General features: G+C 39.0%; 1 protein-coding gene across 1 annotated transcript in view; it reads left to right on the forward strand.

The window, feature by feature from the left end:
- The first annotated feature begins 6,627 nt into the window (after positions 1 to 6,627).
- FREM1 (FRAS1 related extracellular matrix 1) overlaps positions 6,628 to 13,085 on the forward strand; it is a 67,031-nt gene continuing 60,573 nt past the window's right edge. The window contains exons 1-2 of the mRNA XM_066180824.1: positions 6,628 to 6,712; positions 11,586 to 12,094. Of these exons, the coding sequence (XP_066036921.1) occupies positions 11,864 to 12,094 (231 nt within the window). The 5' untranslated portion in view covers positions 6,628 to 6,712; positions 11,586 to 11,863. The remainder of the gene's footprint in view (positions 6,713 to 11,585; positions 12,095 to 13,085) is intronic.

The following is a 13,085-nucleotide window of genomic DNA, read 5'->3' on the forward strand; positions in this document are numbered from 1 at the left end:
GATCTTGTAAAAGACACTTCTGTCTATAGCAGAGGGGTTAGGACAGATGGTCTTTTAGGTCCCTTCCAAATCAGAACACTCTGTCATTCTATGATTCAATGAGGTTTGCTGGTGGCTCAGAAACACTGCAGCTGGTTCAATTTGTGTGGTTTAGTGCTCTCACAGTTTGGGTATAACCTTGGGGTACTTTGGCTTGGGAAAGTCAGAAAATGGAACAACTTTTGTTGTCCCTCATTCATATTTCTGTTCTTCCACAATACCCCACCTCTTTCTGCAAGCAACTGTTTTTCTGGCCAACACCCTACACTCCTCAAGAGACTTTGTACTTTTTCACTCAGGTCTAGGCTGGCTAATTTAAAATTCTGTTCAGACAAACTGCCAAGAGAAAAGACACATTATCATTCACTGTTACTCTGTAAAGAACCTCAGCTGGAAAGAGGTTTTAAATGAAGTATATTTACTTCCGCTATTTTTTTTTTACTGGGCTCATCTTCTGACCAGTGCAGGGAGGATGGTTCAAGCAAAAAACCAGCACTGTGAATAATAAACTAGGCACTTCCAGGTGAAATTGAAATGGGAATATATCTGGTCATTTGAAGACTTAGAAAAGAAAAAAGAGTGAAAGAGGAAGAGAAGGAAGATTTTTTTTTTTTTTTAAAGAAGAATCTACCAACTGCAGTGACTAGGTGCTGAATTTTTAGAAAGTCTATGTTCTTTATAGCATGTCCAGGTGTTTTGTGACATGTGTCTTTTTTGCCATTTTTCTTTCCAGATATGGAAGCTTATGAGATTAACACAACTCAAAACACCTATTCAAGGTTCTTTCTCAGACATTTAGAGGTTCTTGCTTAAGAATTTTCTCCTTCTCTTTGTCTTATCTACTGTAATTCTAAACATGGTTCTTGTAAAGAAAAGGAAAATATGATTCCTTGCTTCCAATGACCAAACTTAATTGCATTACTTATAAAATTCTTGCTGAATTGTATCTGTTTGTACACATAAAGATACAGCTCTGTGTCAGGCTGGGGAAGCATTTCTCTGGTCTCATCAGATCGTGTCTTAACACTAATGTGCTGTTCAGTGTGAATGTTGAAACAAAGGTGTGCCTTGGGCTGTGTGAGATGAAACTGTTGGCCATAGCTGGCATCCAGGTTTCAGGCTCTCCTTTCCAAGCCAGTCTTTGTTCTGCCCTCCTCTTCTTTTTGGCTTTCTACCTCAAACCTCTCATGTTGCCCATACTGTTCCACCTTCCTTAGGTCTGCATCTGCCCAGATTACAAATGGGTGCTTCTTGTACCACACCAGGGCTTTGATATTAAAGTGGAAATAGGAATACCCACATGTACAGCTGGGATATTGTAGTGGTTTGAAAACAAAACAAATGAGAGGCTCCAAGTCAGAGATACAATTTAATAGGAAGAAAGGAAAAAAAAGTAAAATAAAATAGATGCAATAATACAGAAGACCACTGACAGAGTCAGAATACAACCTGAGCAGGGTGATGGAAGCAGTCCAGATGAGGTGGTCTTCCTGAAGCAGTGATCCCGTAGAAAGGTTTGGTAGCTCTGGTCCTCTGGGAATCCAGTGGGTAAGGGCCCCCTGTACAGTCCCAAACCCCAGATTATATCCAGGTGACGATGCTTGGTTCCTCCCCCTGGGTGGAGCATCTCACAATGGGATGATGGGTCATGCAGGGGCTCCTTGATGGCCCATTAAACAGAGACAGCTCCTGGAGGGAGTTATCTATGAGTCATGGGCAAGGCATCTGATGGGCCATTAACAGAAGATAATGGCCCAGAGGGAGGGGGTCTAGGAAAACACTGCCCCACCTGGATTCAACAGTTCATGAAGATGGTGATAGAATACTGTGTGCACATCCTATACTACAACCCAGGACAGATATTCTGGAGAAGTCTTCATTTTTCCAGTTGCTGTGTTTCATTCATTACAAGCAAGAATCAGATCTGGTGCTGTTAGAATTAAAATAGCACATCTTCCTAGAATTCCCTAAGTTGTCCTCAGTAGGTGCCAACTAGTGTGGTTTCTTTTCTTCTTCCATCTCAGAAAGCTCTTTCAGTTTTCTCTAATTAACCTCTCATCTTAATAATACCTTAGCTGAATGCCAAGATATGAAAATTCTTCAGAAGTAATATTTTTAGACGATTATAGCAGATTAAAGCACTATTTTGTGCTTAAAGACTTCTACATACCTTCTGAACAGTTAGGGGTTGTAATGGTTTCAGGAATATGTTGTCACAATTAAAGCATTGCTGTGGGTAAAAATGTAGACTTCAGAGGCAAGCGAGGTTCTTTATGAGGATCAGCATTCCTGGTTTTCAGTCTGCGTGCTCAAGGATAAGTATATGATGATTTCAATGTTCTAAAAATATTGAAATCACATTTTCTGGAAGTACTGCTTATGGTCAGGAACACTATCAGCTATGTGTTAATCCTACCATGTTATGCTTCTGAGAAGTATTCTGCCTTTGCAGATCTTACACCCTTCTGTAGAATACTAAAGTAAAATCCATGACATTGTTTGGAAAACTCTTTTTGCAGATCTTTCATAGTCTGTGGCAAAGTGAGCTAAGTAAGGAAAGTCAGTGAAATTTTAGAAACATTATTTGAGATGAAAATCCATTTGTACCAGCTGTGGTCCGTATGCGGTCTAAAGCCAAAATAAAGGCCCTGCCTCACAAAAGGCCAAATTTTCAAAGATTTTGAATAAAAATCTCCAGATTCTCATTAAATTCACTTTGATCAATCTCAATTAAAACAACTAAGGAACCTTTCCTGAGCGCAAGTTCCTTTAATGGCAATAAGGCAATATTCCTGAAAGTCTTCCAGTTTGAAGTAAATTGGATAGTAGTTTAATTATGAGAAGAATTCTCCCTTTACATTAATGAGGACACATGGTCTGGGTTTTGGTGGAATGATTGGTGAACAGGCTTTAAAGAAAGAGGGAAAACATGGGCATTTTGAACATGCATTTTGAAGTCCAGTTGTGAGCACTGTTACAAGAAATGGACAGACTGCCAGCATGAGACAATGCTTCATGTTTTTTGGGATTATTTTTAGCCTATTTTAGCCTACATTTGGAACACATAGTATTTACCCTTTCTCTCCTATGCTTCTTGTGAAGCAAGATGTGTGAAAAATTGCTTTTTCTACCCTTGTTAGGTACATTAAAGAACAGTCCAGCTCTTTGCAGGTGGGAATGTAATTGTTTCCTCTACCACAGGGACATGGCCATTTCCTCCAAGATCTACATTAAGTGCTGCTCTCCAGTGGTGCCAAATTGATGATTTTCATGGTGCTCAATATGTCTAGGATCTCTGTGACCAGGAAGAGGTAGGAAAGGGTTCATTTTGACCTCTTATGTGACGCCTGTGTGACAAGACCGGACCCTAGCAACCCTCAAAAGCTAGAAACGCTGATGGCCATCCTAGCTGCTGCAACCCATTTCATACCATGTTACCAAGATTTGAAAAATCTAACCGTTATCTTTTTACAGCAGATGAGAAGGGTATGGCAGCAGCTTTGAAGACAAAGAATCAATACCTTTATAGCTGCTGGGAGCACAAGTACAAAGACTTGTAATTTCTAGAACTGAAACTCTGTGATGAGGCTTACATTCACAAATATGTCTTTTAGTCCTGCAGAATGGTGGTAGCTGAGTTTCTCTTCCTACAAAATCATTATGTGTCTCTACTATCCTGGCCCAGTGGGACAAGCCTCTCTGGTCACATTGACCCACAACCCCAGTGGCCATGCATGCTGCAGTGAGGCCACTCTGGAGGGTAGGGAGGGAAGATTTTGCTGCTTGGTATCCAGCTATGCCTAGTCCCTCTTACATCTCTGAAAAGAACACCATGGCCATTTTATGATTTACAGCATGTAAGCTAATCCCTACAGATGTATAATTTCAAGAAACCTTACTAGTGGTGACATGCTCTAAATACATGCAGGCAAAGGACTGGAGGGGTTGCCAAGATGCCAAAGTTTTTGAAGATGTCCCTTCACTGCCCCCTGCAATACTTGAGGGTCTAGCCCAAGACACAAAGTCTTCTGGGAAAATATCAAAGTCTTCAATTTAGAGGTAATAGAACTAAATATGTATTTCTCAAAGAAGCTACTCATTTTACTGGAAGTGCCACTCATATTTGACTCAAACATTCAGGCAACATTCTGATCTTTTTATCTGCTTTACACAAACCAAGTATTTTTGTGTTGCCTTGTTGTATTTTCCGTAATGCCATTCTCTATGTCTAATGCCTCTTTTGCAGTTGAAACATTTGAATAATTTGTCTTTGGTAAGAACTTTGCCATTATAGATTCTCTGCATGTATTTGCCAATGAAGCAGCTGGCAATGACCCAGTGCATTTGGTCTTCTGGCAGCTGTGCTCCATGTAAGACATTGATATATTGGAATACTTTCTTTAAAAGTTGTACGAAGAGTGGACTGCTGCTACCAGGTATTGTTGCTCACACCATAAAATTTATGTCATATAGTAATTACCTGGAAAATAATTGTATCTTTTTTCACTCACAATGCAGCATACCTTCCTCTTGTAGAGCCTCCAGGTTAGAACAGGGACAAGTCTTTTGCTCCTTTTAGAACCTCATCCTCCTTACAGGAGGACTGATTGAATGTGCAGATATCAGACAATGTGGGTTTAGGCCATTGCTTACCAATGTAAGTCAAAATGAAAGAGGAGAGATGGGGCTGTGTGTGAGGCATCTGTGTATGTGTGTGTATTCTTGCCTGGTTTGTGCCTCAACTATGGTCCTTTTTAAATTTTTCAAATAAAAGATTGTAAAGAAAGGGGCTGATTTTGACTGTATCTTGCAAACAAAAGCTTGCAGAAAACTTTTAAGGTATTACCTTCATATCAACAGCCTGGACTGCATGATTTTATTAATAATTGATAAAAAATATATATACTGTGCTTAAGTTTGATCTATGGGAAACAAGACTACACTATTTCCTGCATGAGCAAACATTGAAATGGAAAGATTGAGTGTTGTACGAAAGGCTTGTCTTCTCTTCAGTGCTCTGGCATTTATCAGGAAAAGCTTGGGAAATTTTGCTCTATCCTTTAGTTAATGTGACCTTGATAGATTGCAAAAAATTAATTGTAGTTAAGGAGTTCAATAAAAAAAATGAGATGCTAAGTTCATTGCTGCAGTAATAAAACTGGTTTGAAGACAGCTTCTGCAATGATATTATTAATTAATGTGTGACAGACTTTAAAATAAGGTGCCACCATTTTAATTGGCCTGTAAAGACAGTTATGCTGATGCTCCCAATCAGACCACTGTATAACACAAACAGTCCATTTATCCCAGAGAATTAGGAGCTATGTTTCAGCAAGGAAAACCAGAAGCACACAGGCTAACCCACAGCCGTCTACACAACTCAGAGGAGACAAGTATTTATTGCAAGTTTTTGTGAAACAGTAAATGTGTAGTCTGAAATCCAGGAGAGTATACCACTCTAACACAAGTAATGTACCTCAAGGAAACGTTTTTTTGTGGTGTTTTTTTCTTAGGGAAATATAGTCCATATTATATCATATTACACATTGTGTAGCTTTGAGTTCATTTTAGTTTTTAACAGTCATATGTTTTCTTCATTTGTACGTAAATCATGCCACAGGAATATCTGTTCATTCTTTTCTTTCTTCCTATTGACTTCAGTTTTACAGCTTTGTTTCCATATGAGGGTGAAAGCTTGCTTATTCAAAGAAGAACAAGAGGAGAAAATGTTACAGCACTACAGTTGTGCTGTATTTGACTTCTGTTTACTCCTGGAAGTCAGTAGCACTTCCCCATGCTGTCCCTCTTGCCCTTGTCACAATGCCCTGTGACTGGGCTGAAAACATTTTGTGCAACATCTTTTGGTCCCTGTGCTGAGGTGGGCATAGGGTAGTCTGTCCTGTGATTTTGCAATATAGTCTCTGTGCTCTGAAAATTAGGGCTATCAGGCTTTTTTCTCAGGGTGCATCCATGACCCACTGTATGGTAACAAATTTTGCTTAGAATCTCATCAGCTGGTTAAATCTGATGTAAATCTCATGACAGAAGGCATGAGATGTCTTGAATCCTTTGAGATATATAATAATTGGTGGGATTTTGCCTATACTCTTTGTCTTTCTTGCTGTTCTGAATGGGAAAAAAGAAAATTAAAATTTGAATACTACTGTGGTGGTGTTCATGTGTGTGTTACAAAGGAAATAAACTAGCAAAAGTGGAGAGGAGTGCAAACCTTAATAACAGCAGCTTAATTTTTAGTCCCAACAGACTTAACTGGCAGAAGGGGAAAAGAAGATCTGGGGCTGGCTAACAGAGAAGCATTGCTGAGTGTAAACACTACAAGGCATCTCCGAGTGCTTTTATCAAACTGACCCCGAAAGTATTTGTAATTTGTGACTCTGCAGTCAGGAGCAGCCTTGCAAGCAGGGTGTGTTTATTGTGGATTTTCAGTACAGAGAAAACTACAGCCAAGCTGACCAGAAAGACTGGAATTTAATCTCTCTCTCCCTCTCTCTCTCTCTCCCCTCCCCCTCCCCGCTTTCTCTCTGTCGCTCACTCATTGGATTTCTTTCTCTGCCAGCCTTTTTAAACAGAAGTTACTGGGTCAATGACATACATTTTTCCTCTTTTTCTAGTATGATCTCATGTTCAGCCTCCAGCAGAAACACTGCTACCTGTAAGTATCTTATTCAAGTTTGTTGTACATACTGAATGCTGTTGTTTTTGTGGTCATAATAGTGCTTAACAGCTTGCGGAGTTCTGTTTGTTGCTGAATGTTGCAGCAGAGCAGCCAGACAGTAATTTTTGAGCTCGAGATGGATGAAAGCTCCGTTCTAACTTCGAGGAAAACAGTCACTGGGTTTTGCCAGTGGTTTAGTAGAAGTTAACTTGAAAGTTTAGATTCCAAACAACTTACTTTATCCTAATATTCAAGCTGATATAGATTTCTCAACTATGCTGTCTTTTCCCCATCAGATCTAATAGAACTTTGTGGCTTTAAAAGCTTGGAAGAACTAAATATGATTTCTTTGCTTAGAATTGTCTTCTAATGAGACACACTAGATGAAATGTAATAAAAAGCACTGAAACATATCCTAAAAACTTTTGATACCAGTAAGTCATGAAAATAGATATATTTGATTTAGTTGGGATAAGTTGCTTTTTAAATGCATGTTTTAAAATTGTACACTTATTTTGCAGTAAGGATCTGTCAACATTTTTATATTTTCACGTTCATTAGACAGCTGATTCAGTTCATCTAAACTAGGCAGAGGATTATTAGTCATTTGTATTCATGAAAGTTTACATGTGTTCCTTAACATGTGTGCTTACAAAGGTTTTATGTTTTCTTCTGATTTCTGAGTATTTATCTGGAATCGTGACCTTTTAGAAGTAAGTTGCTTTCACTGTTTTGCTGAGACATACCAACAAATCCTGCAGATAATTATACACTGTTTCTTCAAATGATTATTAAAAGGGGATTTTACAAGTTATGCATTTTCTAGTTAGAGAATTCTACTAGTCATAGTCTCAGCTAACCCAGGATTGCACTCTACCTTAGGCAAAATGCATCTCTGCATGTGTCCAAGGTGTAACTACTTACAGAATCTGTCATTCCTTAAGTCAGCAAATACCTTGCCAAATACCTAGGTTCTTGGTGGCCTGTAGTCCTTGTTTGTAGTGCATGGAAAAAAAAAACCAAACCCAAACATTAAACAGCAAACAGTCCAAGGGGTCCATGTATTAAGTGCACATTCTGAAGTGACAACCCCTTAATTTAATAGTTCATGATCCTTTCTTTGCCCTAGGCTAGATTTTAATTGCTGTAATAATATTCATCTTGTTTCCTAGAAATCATGGAAAGCTCTTACTTGTTTTCTTTGAACTTGTCCTCAAAAACATTTGTATGTTCTTTCTATTTCTTGCAAACTTTTTCTGGTATTCATTAAAACAAATCACTGCAACTTCCAAACCACAACAATCATTCTCCATTTCCCCCTTCCAGCTTTGCAAAAGAATAGGGCAATTTTGATCCTTTTATTCCGGGAAATATCCCAGGCAACAAGAGGTTTTGTGACATACAGAGAAACTCTTGAAGACTCATCCAAATCCCAGTGAAGGTTTTGGGTGTCATTGAGACTTGGCACAAGGTCATTTGTGATTACTGGTACTTTAGACAAGTTTTAGGTATTAAAGCTGAGACTTATTGATGCTGTTTCAGATTTTACTTTCAGTTGTTTTGTGTTGGTAGATAACTATCTAAATAATTTGGATTAATCTTTTATTTACATCAATGTAGCTCTGCTCAGTATCAGACTCACTAGTTGGTATGTTTGCAATTAACCATTGCATCATTTCTCACATGTGCACCAGCAGCCCTGAGGGAAAACCAGTTCTGGCACTTGGAGGAAGTTTTAAACAGAAACCCTCCTCTACCTTGTCCCCAGTTTGGTATGTCCCTGTTCTACAGAGGCATTCACTGCCTCTTCAGAGACCCCTTCTCTCTCTGCCTCCCCCCTAGGCTCATCTGCTGAGTGGGCAGGGGGTGCCAGCAGATGAGTAGCTGCTTAGAGTTCCCCTTACCTAGTGTCCCTTGTTCAATGCCTTGGGCACATCTTTGGGACTTATCTTCCCGGCTTCCAGATCTCAGAGCCACCTAGGCCCATCTGCCTCTAATTATGGCAAAGCAGGTCTCTTTGCTTGTTGCCACATTTTTTATACCAATATGGGTTTATACTGGATTTCAGGGGAATTACTTGTCAGGTGGCAGGACATAATGCTGTGTTTTGCAAAAATACACCAGGTAATTAATTTAGATCCTAGTAGTCAGATGGCTCTGTCTTTTCAGCTTAGAATCAGCGCATGATTTAGGGTGAAAAGGACCTCTGTAGGTCCTGTATCCACTTCTTTCTCCAAGAAAAGCCAGTTTTATGGCAAATCTGGCTTCAAAGTTACATCAAAAAACTCAGGCCTTGATTAGTTGTTTTAAAATAAATCTTTCTATTTAATGGGTTTGTATGTTTCTTCTTTGTGCTCCAGGCACTCTTGTCTTAGAAGTCTAAAAATAAGCAATAAGGCCTCTCTTCTTCAGGCTGAACAAATCCAGCTGTGTCAGCCTCTCCTCATAAATCATGTGCTCTATCCCCACTGAGGGATAAAAACTGGTATATGAAATATCACTGAACTGACAGGAATGTTTTACTTCTGGGGCCAAAGCTGGTAGCTTTCTGTGAGCTTGTACTCACACAATGCACCTGGAGTTGTGCAGTTGTTTCAGTTGTTTTGGCATATAGACAGACCCTCAGAAAGGTGATGAGAAAACAGCTTAATTTCACAATACTGATTCTCCTACTGTTGTTCGTGAATACCATTATGTCACCATTATTAGGCCACTAAGTATATCTGAAGTATTGTGGTACATTTGGAATTAAATAGTCTCTTAATTGATGTCCATTCTGGATACACAGGCGACACGGCAAGGAATAGCAGAGGTAGATTGGGTTCAGCTGTGATTTTAAGGGCAGAGAAGTAAGGAGATTGCAAGGAAGTCCAAAGCAGCCACAAAGTGTGACAGTGGCTTCACCAGCAGTTGTATATCTGGTGAAGAGCAGAACACTATCAATCAGTGTAAGGTGTAAGTCCCATGTAGCCCACACATGACTTCATTGAAGCAATGACCTTCTTCACAGATAGGGAGGATGTTAGTATCCTGGTACTCACCCCCAAACTTTCTCATTCTTATTGTCATTATGTGCTGAAAGAATCTCTTGCTGTTTCATCTTGCTATGATTGTATGGGTATTTGGGAAAGCGAGGTTATACTTCCCAAGGTCTTCACTTGACCATGTCAGGAGGCAGTCCTACAGCATCCAAATAGAGGCCAGTGGCTAGAACATATGGGTCAAACATATAGTGATAGAGGAGCTGTGTCTGCAAGTTAAAGTAGTCAAAGCAAGACTGTAATACACAGTGACAACAGAACCAAATTTGTAGCAGAGAATATCTCATACATCCATCATGAAACTGATCAAAATTCTCCTGATTCCTCTTGTACACTTTCTGTTCTGTTTTTGATGCAGGGTAAGAAAGGGCAGCGTAGAAACCACTGCCTGCACCTGAGATTTACAGTGGTACTCCATGCTGGGATTTATGGGGCAGGCACCAGAAACAGATGAACCTGGGCTGTAGCAGAGTCGAGATGCAGAGGTCTCTGCATGACTGCCATTTTCTAACTGGTGATGAAGCTATCTCTCAACCTGAACATTGTTTTATGATAGCTATCCACACTGGAGTGGAGAAAGTCAAAACTATCCAGGCTTTAATTTTGTAATTTCTGATGAAGGGCCATGTAAGAAAATGCCTGTGAATAAAGGTATTTTGCTATTTTGCACCATAAATCTAAGCCTCAGCCTGCTATTATGGAGCAGAGAGTTATTGTCATGAGATGTAAACCACCAGGTCTATGTGCCAGAGTCATATACTCTCTCTTATCACTTTTCCAGGTCCTAGTCTGAATCTAAAATTTCTAATTTTTTTCTTTGAATGTTCTACCATGGATTTTATTCCTTTTTCACCAGCTAGAAATCTACATTTTCTCTCAGATTTTCTTCAGACTGGTATGGCTTCAATATTTTAAACCAAAGTGGAAAGACTTTCAGATAAATACCTAGAAAACTAGAGTTAAAATTTGTGTTCCAGACCATATAGTCAACATACATCTAAGTTAACATGTATGTGAGTTTCAATGTCTTCAGTCTTAAATATGTGGTGAAGTGAGTGGATTGGTCTTGTTTAACTTTAGGAAGTGAATAATTTTACAGATTTTCTGAACTGCCGGTTTTCAGCAAAATTTAAAACTGGGTGGATACATGTGTTCTGTTCCAGGCTGCTCAGAAGGTCATTCTGGTGGCAACAGTGGAGTGAATACTTACCTCTTAAGAACAGTAAAGAAAATGAAGACATGCAAGGTTTTTTTTTTTTAAATTCATTTTCAGGAAAGTTCACTGCTGGTTGTAAAGAAGTAGGAAAAGAAGTAGCCAGGGAATTAAATATTTACAAAAACTAAAGGAATGTAGACACTTTACTGTCTTGAAATTCTTATGATCTTCTCACATTTAGTTAAATCAATATCACTTCCTATTCTCTGGGCTGTAGCTTCAGTGACTTTGGAGAATTGTAGAAATCGGGCTTTCAAAAGGATTTCAATAGTGCTTGTTTAATGTCAGAAAAAATACTCTTTTCTTATGAGGTTATAAACATGAAAGATGAAGAGTAACTGTAGCTAGGGTCATGAGAAACTCGTGTGATTTATTCTCCATATTATCTTGTCTCCTTTAGTTCTGTTGAATTTTTCTCAGATTTTGGGGTTGTCTGCTATTTTCTGAGCATGTGTGCACTGAATGGTATTCAAAGGTGAAGCCAGTCTGCTGCTTGAAATGAATTGCAATTGTCAGAAATTGTGGAAGTATTTTGTATGTTTGTTGTTTTGTTTTTTATCCCTATAGTTGCTCGATGCCTTAAAGCAATTTTCTTTTTCTTATTTTTTTTCAGAATTGACAAGCCTTGAAAGGACTCTGAGAACACATTCATCATTTTTTCAGGCTTGACCAATGAATTTTAGTACAGCTAAAGGATATTTTGTAAATATCTGCCCAATAACTACCCAGATTTCTATTTTTGAGAGTCTATTAATAGAAAACATGTCATAAATTGTTACCTGTGACTAATAATGCCTGCATTATATGGTGAAAGTCTGCTGGTGAAGGAAAAAGACTGCTTTTGTTAAGAAATTTTTTCAGTGGTGAAAAAGACTGTCACCCCTTTATAATATGAAGCCGTTTGAGAAAAGCCTGTTGTTTCTACTGCTGCCAGTTGTGTTAAGAGCTGTGTGCTCCTCCTTTATTAGTGTGAACCTTGGGGTGAAAGTGATGAAGGGACAGTCTGTCTTCCTCTCAGAAGAAGACCTCAAATTTTCCATCCCCAGAGAGAAGGATGCCTGCAAAGTAGAAGTTGTGATTAATGAGCCAATAACACAGAGGGTTGGGAAACTTACTCCACAGGTATTTGGGCTCTGTTTTGCTGGTTTGAGTGTTAGTGTGTGCAGGTCCGGGAGAAACTAAAAAGAACTGCTTTATTGATTTTTGTTCTTCTTTTGGGTAGTGACTAAAAGGCTTGAAACTGAATGGTGTGTGAGATTCAGCCTTTTGCTTAAATGGACAGCTGGCAGAGAGCTGCAACCCTGAAATCCAAAAGCTGGGCTCAGTAGCACAAGGGCACAGAAGTGAGTCTGGTCAGAGTCTTCTTTCACAAGTGAAGAATGAGTATTTCAAAACTTCCAGTTAGGAGATATCGTCTAGTCTCTCAGCTGCTTATTTTTCTCCCATGAGAGTAATCAGTGTCCCTTAAGTAATGCATAGCCCACTACAGCATTTTGAATTTTAGTCATGGAGCCACTACTTTAGGAGAAATTAAGAAAAAAAAAAAATCACATACAATAAGCACATTGTGTCCAGCATTGTTTGTTCTGCTCTGCAACAGCCAAGTTGTTAACAGATGGCAAATACATTAAAACTCCCCTGTTTTCTGTTCAAATGTTAAACTTGTAGGAATAATGAAATATATTTAACATATTACCATTCTGCTACTCATCTGCTTTACGGATTGCCCCACCTGAGGTAGGCAGGAAGGACTTGAAAGTAGTTGTCATGAAGATATAATGTTATAGACAGGAGATAAATGGTTTTAATGATTCATAACCAAGCAGATTTGGGCACTTTGAAAAATTCTGGTTTGTGCCACAGCATACACTTTTGTGTGTTTGTATATGAATATAGTTTTTAACCTTCTTTCCAGGGTTTTTGGTGGCTTCTGTGAAGATAGGTGACGGAGCACCAGTCTCAACAGATTTTTCAAAACTTTCATCTTGGTTGTCAGTATTTTTTTTGCAAACCCCTGACAAGTACTTCAGCTGAATAGGCACTCCTAAGGAATCGAGGATCCTTCCTACCAGGGAAAACAGGAGGTGATGGACAGGACAATGTGTGATCTTCT

Source organism: Chamaea fasciata, unplaced genomic scaffold (genome assembly GCF_029207755.1).
Source record: "Chamaea fasciata isolate MVZ Bird 193981 ecotype frontalis unplaced genomic scaffold, bChaFas1.0.hap1 SCAF_4, whole genome shotgun sequence".
Lineage (NCBI taxonomy): Eukaryota > Metazoa > Chordata > Aves > Passeriformes > Sylviidae > Chamaea > Chamaea fasciata.